At 43.8% G+C, this 17,915-nt stretch overlaps 1 protein-coding gene across 1 annotated transcript in view; it reads left to right on the forward strand.

The window, feature by feature from the left end:
• Positions 1-903: 903 nt before the first annotated feature.
• The window catches only part of LOC126262432 (cytochrome P450 4V2-like), a 142,949-nt gene continuing 125,937 nt past the window's right edge, over positions 904-17,915 (forward strand). The window contains exon 1 of the mRNA XM_049959073.1: positions 904-1,184. Within this exon, the coding sequence (XP_049815030.1) occupies positions 904-1,184 (281 nt within the window). The remainder of the gene's footprint in view (positions 1,185-17,915) is intronic.

Raw genomic sequence — 17,915 nt, forward strand, 5'->3', positions numbered from 1 at the left:
TAACAGTTGTGCTTCTTCATCACAAGTTCCATGTCTGTAAGATTTGTGAGACGATGGTAGAATGGATCGGCGTGTTTGTGCTTGTTTGTAGCATTCCAGTGTGTTCGTTCACCTATGTTATTATTTCCTTTCTTGTCTTTATTTTAACTATTCAATGGCATTAGAAGTGTATTCATCGTGCTTGTCCAGCATATAAGAGAACAGGGTAACTTATGTTGTTTATACATTTTTACTGTTTCAGCTAAGCTTATATGTATTTCACACAGTGTACGTTTCATTTCGCGTGTTCTTGTGCATAATGATTTACGTTCGCTAGTGAGATGGCATCTTTGAGCTAGTGGCTTAACTTCTTGTGCCGGATGCAAGTTTTTCTTGATAGTTACGTTGACGTACTTAGATATCAGATTAGTAGATTTACAAAATGCATATAAGCTCATGCGATGAATTGTCTGTGAGGCTGAAGTGGATTCTTTATACTTTCGTACAACACATAAAACAGACTTTTATTACAATCGCAAAAGACGGAATATAATCTTTGTTAGTTGTGTAGCTGCTAATGTGGCACGGATGAGCCCTAAAAAGAAGAAAAAGAAAAACAAACAGAAGCTCGAGTATTAATGTTGTGCGATTAACGTTACCGGATTGGTGGTGAATCCACTGCAGGTATCGTGTCGTTTACTAGAGAAACTGTGCTACTGACCAGTTCGATTAATAAACTTGACGGTGAATCGACAGGCGAAGCACGTTGCTACACGGTACATGTGCGCTTGTGTGGAGTGCTTTATGCGAGACAGTGTGGTAACCAGTGTCACACGGCGCTGCCAAGTCCCCCACTGCGCACGGAAAGTAGGGCCTGGCGGCCGGCAACTCGCTGTTCTGAATTGATCGCCAGTCTGCGCTGGGATGGAGCCGTGGCTGTTTCGACTGGTGAGCGGGAGCGGGCCCACGGCGTCGGCGAGCCTGGTGGCCGGCGCTGCGGCGGCTGCCGTCGCTCTGATGTTGGCGCTGAGGGCGCTGCTGTCTGTGGGCCGCCAGGCGTCGACGTGGCTGCGCATGCGCCGTTTGGCGGCACAGATTCCCGGCCCGCGGGACACACACCCGCTTATGGGCGACGGCCGCCTCCTCCGCGGCGAGCCACTGGTCGACCTAACGCGCATCTACCTAAAGCATGGAGCACCGTGCAGGTACACAACTAATGAAAACTTACCATTTCCTTAAAAATGTTTGGTCCTCGTTGTTTGTTACAGCGTAATCTGCGTGCTTCAAGTAGCTCATTATACACGGCTGCTCGAAAGCTTGTTTCTTTATCCAGACTTTACGTGTCCTGCTTAGTGACGACTGAGCCCCATCTTCACTGGTCACCATTAAATGCCTCCTCCGCTTGTGGAATGTAGCTGTCATGGCGTCTACTGCTTGTCGTAATATATTGTCAACCAGTTACTGGTGCCTGGTATACTCAGTACATCACCGGGCAATACATGTCACCATCTAAATGAGGACATGGTGGCAGACAAGAACTAGTGCCAATCAGGGGATAATTTTGATACTGTGAGTAAGTTTAAAAATTTCTTTCTAAAAAGACTTGATAGCCATTAAATATGTCATTTAATTTTGTTGACCTTCGATAATTTTATCAATGATCTCACATAATCTTACGTTCTGTATTTTTAGGGTACGTCAGCATTTGCAATTATCGTAAGATCTTTAATCGTGCAAATCCTTACGAACAAGTATTTGGCGCATACATAATGTACTCGAACCCTTGAATTACTCGGGCCAGTAACCCCACTGTTACAGATAGACATCCGTTTGAATATCTTAGTTGGTACCGTTATCACAGCGCTCTGCAGTTAATAACTACTTGAGGTTCGTTTGTGAGACTCTTCATAGCATAAGAGAAGTTTAAAGTAGATTACGAGTTATTTCATAGGAGAAGATTATTGAAATCGCCCCTTTAGCGCCTAGACTCTTGTTCGAACCAGAGTATTGTGTTCGGCATCTGGAAGTATTTCGTGACACATTAAAGCACTTTCCTTTTCTCGCCTTTCACACAACGAGTCATAGTGACAGACCACCGAGCCTGACATCCCCACACAGTGGGCGGGGCCACCAATAAATGAAATTCGCTATTAAACGCGCCACTGAGGATGGATTTAAGATTTTGAAAAAAAAATGAAATGTTGAATTGTGTGTGAAATCTTATGGGACTTAACTGCTAAGGTCATCAGTCCCTAAGCTTACACACTACTTAACCTAAATTATCCTAAGGACAAACACACACACCCATGCTCGAGGGAGGATTCGAACCTCCGCCGGGACCAGCCGCACAGTCCACGACTGCAGCGCCTTAGACCACTGGGCTAATCCTGCGCGGCATTTAAGATTTTAACTACGGTGGTCTCAGATCCAGTTTATCAGGAAACAATCGCCTACCCCGTTCCTCTTCCCCTCTTCTAGGCAGTCACATACTGATTGACATATTGTCAGCTAGTTGTTGGTGCCTGGTGTACTAATAGTATATCAAAGACTCATTCGTTCTAAGTTGACCGCAACACTGGGCAATATATCGCACTATCTACGCGAGGACATGGTCACAAATAAGAATATGTGTCAATCAGGGGATAATTCTTTTTACCGTTAGGATTCCATGGGACTCCTTTTTGATGGAGAGCTCCCATACATGAGTCCACCAACAATTCATGACAGAAGTCTGCAGCTTTTAATAAAGATATACACATACTATTATAATCATTTAAAATGAAAATGGGAGTAATGGATAATTTAACTGTATATGAGAGCTATATTGAAGAAACCTCCGTCGATGATAGACGAGATGGAACTCGAAACTTAGTTCAGAAAACCCGCTATCAAATACTTGCTCTGCTGAGCTACTGCACCAAACACAGCTAGGAAAACATCTCTCCAAAATGAAGGCTGAGGCGCGCCTGGGTCAAGAATTCGAGACCCCACTGAAAGCTCTGGGGAATCATCCAAACTCATGATCGCTTAAACGCAGCTCACTCTTCCCAGGAATTGATCGTAGATGTGTCCAGGATGCACACATCTCCCTCGATGGTGTCCCAGACGTGATCAGTAAGAACAAGAGGGTGGATGATCGCTATGTTCACACAATCTCTACCATGTCTATGGGGTATTCCTCTGAACCTTCTGACAAAAATCTGTTTCCCAGAGCTGATTCATTTTCTTTCCGATGGTCCTGATCGCTTATGGTGTAGTTCAGCATAAGGAAACGGACAACGTTTGATAGCGCTTGGTTCCAGTATAACTTGCTGTAGAGATGTGGTGGCAGACGTGTCTGAATACATCTGGGTGAGGGATCCACCCTTCATCCCATGTAACGTCCGCTGCAGGAGAATGCCTCCACCAGCTGCCTGATACGCGCACCATAGGTAAATGGGATGCAATGTCTGCGTGTGTTTCAAGGAATTACTAGTACTCTGCATCAACATGTAGTGCGGCTCACTTGGTCGGGCGCCATGTCTAGTGACGTCTGTGCCTGGGACTTGTGGCGAGCAGAGGTATGTGGGTGATTGTTTCGAACCTCAATACGAGAAAATAGTGCTGGATCGGAATAAACCTAACTAATTTTTATCTGCATGGAAAGTGCCTGTAACTGCTGAGCTGTGTCCCATCCATCCGTGTTACAGTTGACGATGGTCACCCTTTACCACATGATCACATTTTCCGTGGCGATTTTCTCGATGCGAGGTAAACATGCTGCAATACTTGCACAATGGTAAGTGACAAACTCGGTGCCCCATTCGTCCGGAATCTTGATCTTTCAACTATCGTGCAGTAACCGCGGAACTTATTCGTTCTCAAATGTCACACAAACTACTGCATGTGTAACAATTCCTATCCATGGGACGCATCGAGCTGTTCCATTCGCTGTGAAAACAGCAGCGCTTTCACTCCACCACAGCGATCTCTAAGTCAGTTGCATTTTAGTATATTGCTGGTGTTATACTTTAAGACTCGGTTTCGCAAACTGTATCTCCATAACTCTTCCGTAAAAGTTTTTTTTTCTGTACTGTCATATGAGGAAACATTGCGCCAATTTTCGAATGGAGTTCGGGCTCCATGTTACAACGTTCAGCAATAGCACACTGTAAAATATTTTAAAGGACATAGTTCTTATTATAGGAAACAGAGATCTATAATTACTATAAATAAACTGAAAGCAGTCTTGATGGCATAAATTTTTTTAATGTGGTGACCGGTTTCGATCGTATTATAAGATCATCTTCAGACCATAGATGTCTGCCGAGGGTGGTGGAGCATGGCAACCCTCATGCTTGTGGCTGGTGGTAAAAGAAAATTAATACATTGCAACATTATTGCCTTCCTGCTAATGTATCTTAATAGGGATGCCGGAAAAACCTAAATAATCGCAGCGGGACACAACTCTTCAACAAACTTACGCGATCTAACTTCCTGCTTACCTAATTGTCCAGTGGACAAGAAAACTATTGAAACTTTGATACATATCTCCACAGATATTCTAGCTAATATTGCAACCAGGAGCGGAGCTGTGGTGATTTCCCTGAACTTGATAAATCTAGCGCAGAAGAATAGTACACATGACTTCTAATATAGTACGGTGTGGGGAAAATGGGTTTTCTGTCTGAGGCAAACGGAGTTCACCACAGAAGAAAGATTAGCGTTTAACAGCCCTCCTTCTGCGAGGTAATTAGAGACGAAACCAAGCTCATACAGAGGGATGGGAGGGGGGGGGGGGGAGGCGAATGGGGGATGGAAAAGGAAACCGCCGTGTCCCATTCACAGTAAACTTCATGTCATTTTTCTCAAGAGATTTAGGGAAACTACAGAAATCTTAGATCTACTTGGGGAACGGAAATTTGAATCGCTATCTTCTCGAGTGCAAATTTAGTATCTTAATTATTGCGTCACAGAACTCGGCCGAGTGTGTGCAAGGTGTAAGGAGTAATCTTGAGAGATACAGACAGTAAGATGTTCGAAGCCACGCTGATTTCCGCTCTCCTAGTGGAAATGTTGTAGTCAGTCATCACGAAAAATGAAGACATGGATTTATGGGGATTGTGGTACACCTCACAGTTGCGGCAGGAAATTATGTACTAAACAACAGAAATAGTTGCAATGTCTTCTCTGCTTGGTACACTTATTCCGTTCACATCTCCTCAGTTTTTCTCACGAAACTGAGTGGAACCAGATCCAGAGCATCCGATCACAGGAATGTTGTGGATGTTCATCGGAATGTGAGCTCATTAGCGACTATAATCTTGAGGCTGCCACTCAGGCTGCAGTAAACCGATATGAGCCTAGGCTACCAAATGACAATGAATGATTACACAGAAATTAACAGTGGGGAAAAAAAGCAATTTTTAATCCTCACATGAAGCTTTTCCAGGTGGAAATTATCGCTGTAGTCCAAGAAGAAAAATAAAACTTAGTGCTGCCTATAAACGTCAACACATTGGCAGTGAAATGCAATTTAGCACCGGTGTTACAGATCGCAGGCGGCTGCTACGTCATATCTTTGGCTGCCAAGTCTACAGTTTCCCAGAGACTCCCTGTGCTGGTTTTTCAGAGCTATTGACGAACGTTACTACCTGTAAGTTGTTTCTCTCAACTTTCGTAGGGCAGTTCTCTTTCAGCACGGTACCATACACATCGATTTGGTATCCAGGACAATTGTCCGTGTGTACTGCAGATAAAATTGAGTAATTCATAAGGAGACAGCGAAGCACCAATGCTATGGACATAATACTAACTTGAAGAGAGTACGTTATGTGATGGGGAGTATGGGGGAGACGGGGTTATGGGGAAACATTACAGTAAGTAGCAAAGACTGGTTCCTGTATTTCTACGTAGGAGGTCAGGTTTTTTCCTCTTCTGTTCCTCTAGCGTTCGGGTAACTAACTGTTTCTGGATCCCGTAGTAGCTATTTCACTAATGTTTCCCATTTTCAGTATTTCTTTTAATAGTTTATCATTTTACTTTACCTGCCCACTTAACTTTTAAGTGTTCCAGTTTATTCGGCTCCAAATTTAGGGCGTATGGTCTGTGTTTCATTTCAGTTACGCGTTATATTCCCGACAAACACCTGGGGGAACTTGTTCCTCAGCTATGCGTGAATATGCATTAACCGTGCATTATAGAAGAAAGGCAACTTCAACCATGACCAATCAGTTTTTAATATCTTCCCTAATACAGACATTCTGTGTAGTCTTGCTTTCTAGTTACATGCATTCCTTCGTTTATTGCACTTCTGTGTCGTCCACTATTTTTATATTAAGCTAGTCGTTGTTCTTCTTTCCCTTACTCTTCGTCATCTTCGTCTTTTGTTTGTTCAGCCTCAAGCCGTATCCCGTGTTAAGTTCACTATATGACCAAAAGTATGCGAACAGTCCTACGTAAAGAGGAAATGACTAGTAGATGCTACGAAAGACCGGCACGCTCTTATTTGTGGTGGCGGGGAGTGCTTTGTCGTCAGTAAAGAAGCAGTAACAGTAGAACCAGTTGATCAGCAGAGCTGAATGACATCGAATGTGGAGTTGTCCCTGTCACCTAAGCAACTGAGTTACCAGAAACACTTCAAACCTCCTGCAGTTACCCAGGTCGATTGCTCGTTATATGATTGTGAAGTAGAAACACGGAGAAACTTCCACAGTTAAACCAAATCCAGGCAGACCTCATGTACTGACGGCCGGAGACCGTCGCCTATTGCAAAGAGCGGTTTTAAAAAATCGTCTGAAATCAGTGGAAGGAGTCGCTCTTCAGTTCTAAAGTCCTATCATCAATCCATCTAGCGCAATGATTATGCTGTAGTTTCGGCCACTGCCGGTCTGGAAACCCGTATTCTTTTGTCAAGATGCAGACCGAGTACCTGTGTGGCATCGTTACATACAATAAAACATTACTCAAGATTATTGCATTTATTACAAGTCTCTGCTGTCTCTTTTGCGACGGATGGTGTCTACGTAATACGGAGAGGAATCTGCTGAATCCGACAGCGGACTTGCAACTGCGAGAGCGCTGCAACATATCGGAGCGGAAGTGTAGCAGACGGTGGTGGGAGAGTTTGCCGCCCACTCGCGGGGTAGGCATACCGCGTCGGTAGCACTGGTTGGAGATGGCGGTGACCGCGAAGATGTGTTTCATTTAGGCCGGACTGGTGTGTACTCAGTTCCTCCCAGATCACTGACCCTCAGGAGTACGGCGACGTCGGACGCCGTATTATGCTGAATGGTGTATGGCTGTCAGACTCGTGCGTCGTTGGCGTTTTACAGCAGCTTCTACCGTCATCCAGAGCCGTGTTGGTAGGCCCCTGGACTACCCATCAACGATGGACCAGTGTGTGATTTCAGTAATGGATGATGGTCGTCATTAACCGCAGCTCTCTCCACTTTCCTTACTAGTTTCTCGTTTGACAGTGTGCAGGGATTTATAATGAATGGGATGCATTGGGCATCAGGTTCTTATATGCCATATCTATCTCTAATCAGTGCTAAGCTACGCTTGAGATGGTTTAAAGAGCAAGGCTACTGGACACTGGATAGCTGAAAACGAGTAATTTGGAGTGATGACTCACACTGTACCCTGCGGCAATCCGATGAAAGGGTTTCAGTTTAGCGAATGACAGTAGAACGCTACCAGCCATCACATGTAAACTCCAGTGGTGAAGTATGGCTGACTTGAAGTTACAACACTAAGACTGTTTTTGTAGTTGCTCTTAAGAAAACTTTAAATGTGAAAGTGTAAGATCACATTTTGCATCACAGTATATGCATCTTGAGAAAGAGTTCGAAGTCGACGGCTGTATCAGCATGACATTGCACCCGTCATAAAGCAGCATAGGTCAGGGAGTCGCTTATGGGCAGTAACATTTTGAAATATACTGGCTTGCTCAGGGTTCCAGCCAGAACCCTATGAAACACCTTGGGAAGTGAACTAGAAAGTCGACTTCGCACCAGACTCGAAAGTCCACCATCGCTACCTACTCTGATAACAGCCCTTGAGGAATAATGGTGTACCAACCATGCACTGGGGTCCATACGCTTCTTTGAAAATGTCCCCAACAGAGTTCAAGCAGTCAGAAAGGCGAAAGACGGTTACAAACAATATTAATGTCCCGTAATACGTGCGCGGATGCGTTTGATCAGATAGTTTATGTTGCCTATTCCTTCCAAATTGTTCCAAGTCTACGTTTCATCCGGCCACGTGGGCTATGTCACCTGTGTACTTTACCACTGGTATCTTTTTCCTTGGAACTATTATTACTCCTCCAAGACTTCCTCTCACATTCTTTATTGCATCTATGACTTACACATTCCAGATTAATTGTGAAAAGCTAGTACCCTGCTTTACATTGTTCTTAAGATGAACTTGTATTTCTTGGCATTCAACTTTTATTACCTTCATGCGGTTTCGTAGATCTACATTTACATTTATACTTAACAGGCCACTTCATGGTTTTAGGGGGAGTGTGCTTTCCGTATCACTATCGTTTCATCCCATTTCAGTTCCATTCGGGAATGGAGGGTGAGTTCCACATGAGCTCTAAGTTCTCTTATTTTCTCTTCTTTGACTACGCCGCTCTCCTACTAATACTACGTGGAAAGGGTTCTAGACCGACAAAGAACGCTGAAGGACAGGACCATCGTCGTTTTGTTAGCCACTACTTTCGTTGATCTTACAATGTCTCAGCCTCGAATCAGCTTACCCTACAACTGTTTATATGTGAAGATTTCATTTTCGGTCGTTTGGGAGAGTTACGTACTCCTAGGTAAAATAACGTCGCTACTGTTTCAGTGATTTTTAAAATAAAGTAACTAAAGAGTGCTCGATCACTTCACCTTGTAATCACTTAATCAACTTCGTCCGTCTGCAGAAATCACTTCCTTTCGCTAGTGCACTGGAGTTGTACCCTTCCCACTAAAAACAGTATCGTCCGCTAATAGCGTTACAGATATTTCGACGTTATTGACTAGATCATTTATGTGTGCGATAGACAGTAACTCATCCCTACAACACATTCTTCTGGGCTCTTTACTTTAGCCGCAGTCTTTTAAGGACTGTGTTAGAAGTCTACAACAAAAGCGGTACATCAGATAATATGGAATCTATACTAAAGGGGAAGGTAATAGAAATGCTGAAAAAGGCAATAAGAGGAAAGGCAAGGGGACTGGGAGGAGATGTGATGAAATTGTGGAAATATCGACCTTCTCAAATGGTGAGACTTTCATCTGAAATATTCAATCAGATTGTGGATGGAGAGGAAATACCAAGAGAGTGTTGTGTATCATACGTATCTAATAACTACAAGAAAAGGAAACAAGAAGCACCCAAACAATTTTGGCGAACTAGTGCTATGACGTCTGTCAGCAGAATTTTTAGTGCTGTGCTGAAGAAACAGATTGGAAAATTAGATTAATGGAAAGATATGGGAAGAATAGGCAGGTTTTACAGTTCGACAATCTTGTGTGGATCACGTTTCTACCATTAGATAAATAATGATAAGATGTATTATAAGGGTAGCAAGGTACATGTAATATCTGTGGATTTAGGAAAAACTTATGATTCTGTACGCATCAACCTACTAATGGAGACAATTGAGTACATAGCTGTAGAAGTACAACTGATGTCCCTAGTTCAAAGCATACACCAGCAATCGTACGCACCATTTAAAGTAGGGAGAAGGTTAAGTGAAACATTCCACACAACAATAAGACTTAGGAAGAGCTGCAGTATGTTGCCCACACTGTATGAAATATGTACGAAGAATATAAGATAACGATGGATTCAATCATTCAGACGTATGGGTTTTCCTTTCGGACATGGTACTATCTACTTGTTATTGCTTGCCGATGGTCAGATATTGATTGCACTAAGTAGAGAGAAAGTCAAATTAGTGACAGCAAAGTTAATGGAACGAGGCAGGCTTACAATAAATATGAGAAAAACAGAGTATCTAGTAGTGGGAGGAGTTGGAAGCGGTATAATACCGCTGCAAGACCTGTTAAAGCTGTAAATCACTTTCCATTCCTTGGGAAGTTATGAAGAATTTGTGTAAAGCAGGATTTAGCAGGCAAGAGGAGCAATTAAAATGCTAAATTGAGGTCTGTGGAGCCGGTCAGTGTCAAAAGAACCAAAGAAGAGGATTCTGCAACCAGTATTGGAAAGTACACTAACATGCGGCGCCAAAGAATGGACCCTGGGGGGGGGGGGGGAGGGAGGGGGGTCGCCATCGGAGAAGCAGAGTACAAGCGGTACCGACTGATGGAATAAAGACAGCTGCCCGGATATTTAGAACAGAAGGGAGAAGAAGTGAAAATTTGAGAGAGACAATGGATAAGGAACAACCAGCTGTGCAAAGCACCGAGAGAAGAGCTCTTCAATGGTATGGCCATGTACTGCGAATGAAGCAAGGACGATGGTCAAAAGCAGCCCAGAAATGGTCGCCACCAGTCAGGAGAAAGTGTGGACGGTCGAGGTTAACAAGGAGAGCGGGAGAGTAACAGAAATGATGAAGAACAGAGATCTTAAAGTGGAAGACTGCCATGATTGTGAAATCTGGCGAATGGGATTACAGGGCAAATGGTGAAGAGTGGAGAAGTCCTTAAAAGTCAAAGTAAGATAATCTTATACGACCTATCACCCATAGTTGCACCCTGTCAGCAGTGGTCCCTCTAGAAGAGTAGCTTGGTATCTCGAAAGAGGTGCCGCAGAAGTAAAGTGTGAAACAAGAAGAGCCAAGGGGCTATACCAGAGAAGCATGACCCAAAAAGAAAGAATCCGGCGGCTGCTTGGAAACAGGTAAGTTAAACAATGTTTTTGAAAGGAGTTATGGAAAACGACGGTAGAAATGTGGTAACGATTAGTAAACACTAAGTTAGAAACAAATCCCTGAGGAATACTGTCACTCAAGGCCTTGGCAACGCTCAAAAGAAACCATCGGACCGTAACAGAATGTTAGGTCATTCAGCTGTCCTGCTAATGGAAACACTGTTTCTTTACGGAGACGAAAAAGGTAAAACAGAAGATCAGCGTAGGTTATAAAAATGTTATACGAAAAATTATCCTCTTTTGATGCATCTGTCTTCTGACTGGTTTGATGTGGCCTGCCAAGAATTCTCTCCTCTACCAACCTCTTCATCCCGGATGGGCTCTTGAACCAAACGTCCCCTATTATTTGTTACCCATATTCCAAAATCTGCTACCTCCACGGTTTGTGCCCTCTACAGCTCCCTGTCGTACTGCTGAAGTGATCCCTCATACCTTAACAAATATCCTGTGACGCTTTTTGTCAATGTTTCCCATATATTCCTTCCTCTGCCGATTCTGAGGTTATCTTCTTCATTAGTTACCTTCTCAGTCCTCGTAATTTTCAACATTAATCTGTAAAAACACATCTCAGAAGTTAAAGTGCCTGATTTCTTGACTTCCTCACAGTCCATGATTAACTAGCATACGATGCTGAGATACATATATTTTCAGAAATTTCTTTCTCAAATTAAAACCTCTATTTGGTACTAACCAACTTCTTTAGGACAGGAACGTCTTCTTTGCCTGCACTAGTCTGCATTTTATGTCCTGCTTGCTTCGACCGTTTTGGATTATTTTGCTTGCAAGGTAGCACAATTCCTTAACTTCCTCTACATCGTCATCACCAATTTTTATGTTAAGCTTCTCGCTATTATCACTTCAACGGACTATCATTGCTTTCATCTTTCGTCAGTTTATTCTCAGTCCGTATTCTATATTCTACTGCCTCAATTTATAGAATCATGTAAGTCTATGTGATAAATTATTGACTAAAATTTTAGATTGTCTTTTAGAGTAAATTGTGGGAAAATTTGTTGTATATACCCAGACATCTTTGCATTTACTTAGTTCGGAGCTTCTGTATTAATTATCATCACAACGTTACCTTTATAAACTTCTTCACCTTTAGGATAGACTAACCATATTTTTCGACGTAACTAATCGAAATAAATAGAATGTGTGCTACTATGTACCTCAAATTAAGCACAGGTAATGAGCGCTAATATTTTCTCCAAGTTAGAACTATCCTTTCATTAGCTACGGAATGAAAGTTCACCTTTTGGTCCGACTACAGGAAAACTGACTCTTCTCCTCAAATGTCCGATACTTCCAGTATGGGAGAGTGAGAAAACCTGTTCTTAACGTTATGTGCCTGCCCTTGAGTGTGTTCTGGCGGTGTGACGAAGAAAGAGAAAGCCGGTGTCAGCGGAACGCCGCTTTGATTTCGTATACAAGATTGTAAATGGAGAACCGGTTCCCCTCTACTCTGCCCGTCAGCAGTCGATCTTGAAATTACGCAATCAGTTAGTTTCGGTAGATTATTGGGCAGTTAGAGACATTTCGATACAACCTTCATATATCGATAGCAACGCACGTAAGAAGCAGGGAAACTAGTAGAACAGAAAGTCGTGATTTTAATCTGATACAAATTAGTTATTTAAAGTATAGAGCATGTGGCACATTTAATGCTCTTCGGACGTGACTGACTCGAACTACACTGATTTACAACAAAAATGAAGTATCCGGTAGGGGAGAGGGGGATGAAATGGAACATCACGGATTGAGATGATATGTGATGTTATTTCCCAGATTACAACATCGGGAGAAATTTACAAATGTGCCCACTTATCACTCTGACTTCGCACATCCTCTGATCCGAATGCATGCGCTGGTCCGATTGAAAAGGGTGTCATAAAACCTCTGTATCCTTTTCTGAGGTAATATACTGCAATTGGTCTTTGGTATCCTAGATACTCTTACTGTGTTGGAGTTGACGTCAGAGCTGGTACCACAAGTGTTTTATTGGGGTCAGGTCTTTGGATCTTGCTGGCCACGGGAGAACCCTAACATTATGCAGACAGTTGATAGGGACATGCGCTATACGTCTACGAGCATTGGCCTTCTGAGAGATAGCATCCACGATACAGCCGCATGAGAAGTTACACATCAGGACATACCGCTGGCCGTCAGAGTCCCCTCAGTGAGTACCATCCGTGACCTGGAACCTCTCCACAGGTCGCCGCCTCAATCGCCGACGACAATCATGTGGGGTAGTAAAGCATCGCAACACTCTGCTGAAGACTATGCGATGTTATTCAAGAGCAGTCCATGCTTCCCAAACACTGGACCACTCCAGACGCAGCCGTCTATGACGTGGTGTTAATGGTAGCCTATTCATATAGCCCGATCACCACTGGAATCCGAACAGTAGTGGATGATGACACAGAATGTTGCAGGGAAATCCATTACTTGTTTTTGGATGGCAGGAGCAGACATGAAGAGGTTGTAATTTGTCTGGAGTACAGTGCTGCGATCCACCCTTCGATGGTCAGTGATATTGGACCAGAGACTTGACGACGAGTATTCCTGCCTTACTGCGCCCGGTTAGCCGTGCGGTCTGATGCTCTACTTTCCGGACGGGAAGACATGCCGGTCCCCGGCACGAATCCACCCGACGGATTAGTGTCGAAGTCCGGTTTGCCGAACAGTCCGTGGATGGTTTTTAAGGCGGTTTTCCATCTGCCTCGGCGAATGCGGGCTGGGTCCCCTTATTCTGCCTCAGTTACATTATGTCGGCGATTGCTGCACGAGCCCTTTATCCACGTACGCCTACACCATAATTACTCTACCACGCAAACATTGGGGTTACACTCGTCTGGTGTGAGACGTTCCCAGGGAGGTCCACTGGGGGCCGAACCGCACCATAACCCTGGGTTCGGTGTGGGGCTGCAGTGGGGTGAGTGGACTGCTGTAGCCTGTTGTGGGGTTGTTAAACACTGAGGACTACGGCGGGGACGAAACCTCTCCGTCGTTTATAGGTCCCCAGTTCCATTCCGTATATTACAGTCCCTGCCTTCGAGTTGCCACGCAATCTAACGTCAGGCCAGTGTCACTTCCGAACGCTACAGATTCTACGAGCCACTTTGCGGTGCTCATAAGGCTGTCTCACATGTGTACCCGGTATTTCCATGTCCTTCACAATTATCGCTCAAAATATGACGCTGTACGTGCCCCTTATTTGTCGTGGAGGGCCTGGAAACAAAAGAGGAAGTATGTAAACTAATGCATTCTGGTGACCATTGTACCTGTCACAGAGAATCAGAACTCCAGTCGTTAACATATCCGTTGATAGCATTTACGTGAATGAAGTTCCACTGAATCCGACTGTGTCTTCTGGGCACTTCCCTTTCAAGCACTGTTATACTACTGTATATTAAAAGTACTGACAAAATACGATTCATATCTGGAATTAAAATATACAGCACAAATACATTTTTGTTCTTCGTAAAAGTGGTGAAAAATTTGAGAAACTTTTCAGTATAACTGTCTAGTCATCACAGAAAATGTGTTGTGACAAAGCAAAGAAATATGAAGATATTAAGGAGCAGCAGAAATGAGATTAGCGACAAAACCTTACATCAGATTTCGGGACTACGAAGTTGACGATCTGGAGGAATTCTTATATCTTGTAAGGACATTAACACATGACGGCCGGACCAATGAGAACAAAAGAAACCGACTAGCATAGGCAATAGCGTCCTTCTAGATACAACCTCATTGTACTGAACAGAGATCTTAATCTGAGAAAGAAGTCTTACTTGTGTACACTATCAGAACAAAAGTATCTGGACAGCAATAGTTGGATATTAATACGTGGTTTGTACGCCCATCCTCTTTAGGGCGACTTGAATTCTGCTGGGGACACTTTCAATGTAATGTCTGAATGTCTGCGGAGGAATGGTAGCACGTTTTCCCTCTAGAGCTGAAACCAGAGAAGAGAGTGATGTTGGACGTTGAGCTGTGGAATGAAGTCGACGCCTAACTCATCCCAAACGTGCTCTATAGAGTTCATTTTAGGCCTCACGGCTGGCCAGGCAGTTACCAAATGTTGATTTCCCCATACTATTGCCTCACAGATAATGCTGAATGAAATGATGCATTGTCATGCTGATAAAGACAAGCAACGTCTTCGCATCGTTTCTCTACTGCATGCAGTACACTACGTTGTAAACCGTATTCATAACCTTCTGCATTTAGCGTTACCGTAAGCAAAATGAGAAGACCAAACCCTAACCTCGGGAAACACCCCTTACCGTAACACCACGTCCTTCGTATGTCATTGTTGGCACTACCATGATGGCAGTTATTGTTCTGCATTCATTTGCCAAAACCAGGCCCTTCCATAGAATTTACACAGGGTGAAGGGTGATTCACTATCCCAAATTACTCGTTTCCAGTCATAAAAAAAAAATGGCTCTGAGCACTATGGGACTCAACTGCTGAGGTCATTAGTCCCCTAGAACTTAGAACTAGTTAAACCTAACTAACCTAAGGACATCACAAACATCCATGCCCGAGGCAGGATTCGAACCTGCGACCGTAGTGGTCTTGCGGTTCCAGACTGCAGCGCCTTTAACCGCACGGCCACTTCGGCCGGCTTTCCAGTCATCCACTGCCCAGTGCCGTTATTCTTTCCATCACTTAAAATCTCACTTAGCTTTGACTATAGATGTGAGTGCGGTATGTGAAACCGCTTGACGATTGTACTCCGTCATTTTATCTCCCTACGCGCAGTCAGTGTCATAGCTGGACTACAGGTACCACTTTCGAACGTACGAGTTCTTCGTTATGATGATATCATAAGATTTTTTTCAGCCCTGCTACACAGTGCTTAGTATTCCCTGTCTGTTATTACGTGATGTCTGCGTGGTCTTGATTTAGTTGTGTTTGTTCCTTTGCATTTCCACATCACAATGACACCACCGACAGTCGACAGGACCGCTTTAGAACAGTTGAAATGTCGCTGGTGAAATGACTAGTCCAGGTCTGAAGTCAGTGTGGTCTCCTGGTAGAGCCATTCTCCTATTACTGTTTTCCTGCTGACAACACCTCCATAAATATTGGTGCGTCTGCCTATCGTGATATCTGATCAACACCGCATTACATAGGGGTGTACGGATGCTTTTGATCGGATAGTTTATATCCAGAGTGCAGCACTACATAAAACCAAATCCTGAACGGCAGAGAATGGTAAAAGAAGAGAACGAAGCGTTGGCCATGTGGAGCTACTGAATAGTACTGAGAATTAAGAAGATTAATAAGTTAACAAATTTATCTGCCCTATGGTGAATATACATAAAAGACTAAATAAAGGAAGGAAGAATGATATGGCCTGTTTAAAGGAATTTGGGAATAACTTCCATGGAACGAGACAGAGATTTAAGGCAAAATGTTATAGAGATATAATGTTATTGGATTATGTTGAACAAGTGATTAAGGCTCAGTATTCATTGGCTGGGTGAGGGCTTGGTGACCTTCGGTTCCTGAGCCGCGTACTGGTAAGTGCTGCCAGTCCTCTTCTGCCGTAAATTCTGGACATGCTTTAGCAACCATCATGTGGGTCCCAGGGAATGGGGATCTCGGTTTAACCGGCCAGATCCTGAGAATGGTAAATAGCTCTATAAGGAAACCCTCAATCTCAGTATGTGCTTCATACCGATATGCAGCATTCCTATAGCAGAATAACTGTTAGCGGGAAACATCTGGGGAAAAAGCCGCACCTCATTTGTATAAGACTGGCTGAGTCATATGTGGCTCTGTCTAAATTGTCCCTTATTTTGCCAGCTGCTCGTAATACCAAGATGGACCCCTTGAAATTTCCTCTCCCAGCGAAATGGATGGACCGCTGGTAGGTACTAACATCCAGTCGCTCAAGAGGACTCATTTGACGAGTCCTCCCGGTTGTGGGCTTGTTCTGGTTAGTTCAGCAAATAGTGACAGGACGCATGTGCAAGGCAGACTGTATTATTTATGAAAGAATGGAGGGAATCTCTGAGAAAGTTTCGGCCATTTACATTCAGAAGGGTTTAGTGAGCTTAGCAGATACGTTTAAATCTGTCAAGCAACTGTGTGATGGGACGCTTTTGGTCGAAACGTCTCGCTCCCAACAAGGGAAAAACCTGCAAAAAGCTAAAGCCATTAAAACTGAACTACACAATACAGCAAATGTATTCTGATATGCAGCGATCTGGTGGACATTCCCAAAGACGGGGTGAAAGATAAGTAGGCTCAAGGAGGTATACTCGACATGCAAAATACCAGGAATGGGGTGAATGCGGATATGCTAAAATCCGACTACTTTATCCTTACCTTCAAGAGCTGAAATTTCCCAAAGCACGTGAAGGCAGGTTTGGTAGGTTGGCTGATTCGAGGGAGGTGACCAAACAGCGAGGTCATCGATCGCATCGGATTGGGGAAGGATGGGGAAGGAAGTTGCCAATAACCTTTCAAAGGAAACATTCTGGCATTTGCCTGAATCGATTTATGGAAATCACAGAAAACCTAAATCAGTCTGGCCGACATGCGTTTGAACCGTCGTCCAGTATGCGAACCACTGCGCCTCCGCTCTCTGTAAGGAGGGTTTTCTTCGTTAAATTATGCGGTCCTATGTCCTCAAACCAATATGCTCTTTTAAATGCCAGCGCTGGGAACACCACCGTAGGAGGTAACGGAGGAGCCACTTCTGGCTTATATGTTTAGGGTACCTACGAAGGCGTCGATTATTCATCTCCCATGAAGTGCGTTCACTGCTACTGGGACCACCCTCTCCGGAGTAGAGGCTGCAGCATATATCTTGAAGGGCAGAAGATGGCAGAGTTTAAAACTATGGAGCGCATCTCGTATGTTAAGGCTAAGAAAATATAAGGCCATGCTGCCCCGATGTTCGCTACATTTGTATCATCTCTTAAAAAGTCTGTTTATGGGATCGAAGCTACTACACAAACGGATGTTGCTAGTGTCAGCACAGTATGTGTGTTTGTGAATGCACTTCTGCTGCTGCAGTTATTTTGAACACCGTAACTCTCTCC

The sequence above is a fragment of the Schistocerca nitens genome, chromosome 6 (assembly GCF_023898315.1).
Source record: "Schistocerca nitens isolate TAMUIC-IGC-003100 chromosome 6, iqSchNite1.1, whole genome shotgun sequence".
Taxonomy (NCBI): Eukaryota; Metazoa; Arthropoda; class Insecta; order Orthoptera; family Acrididae; genus Schistocerca; species Schistocerca nitens.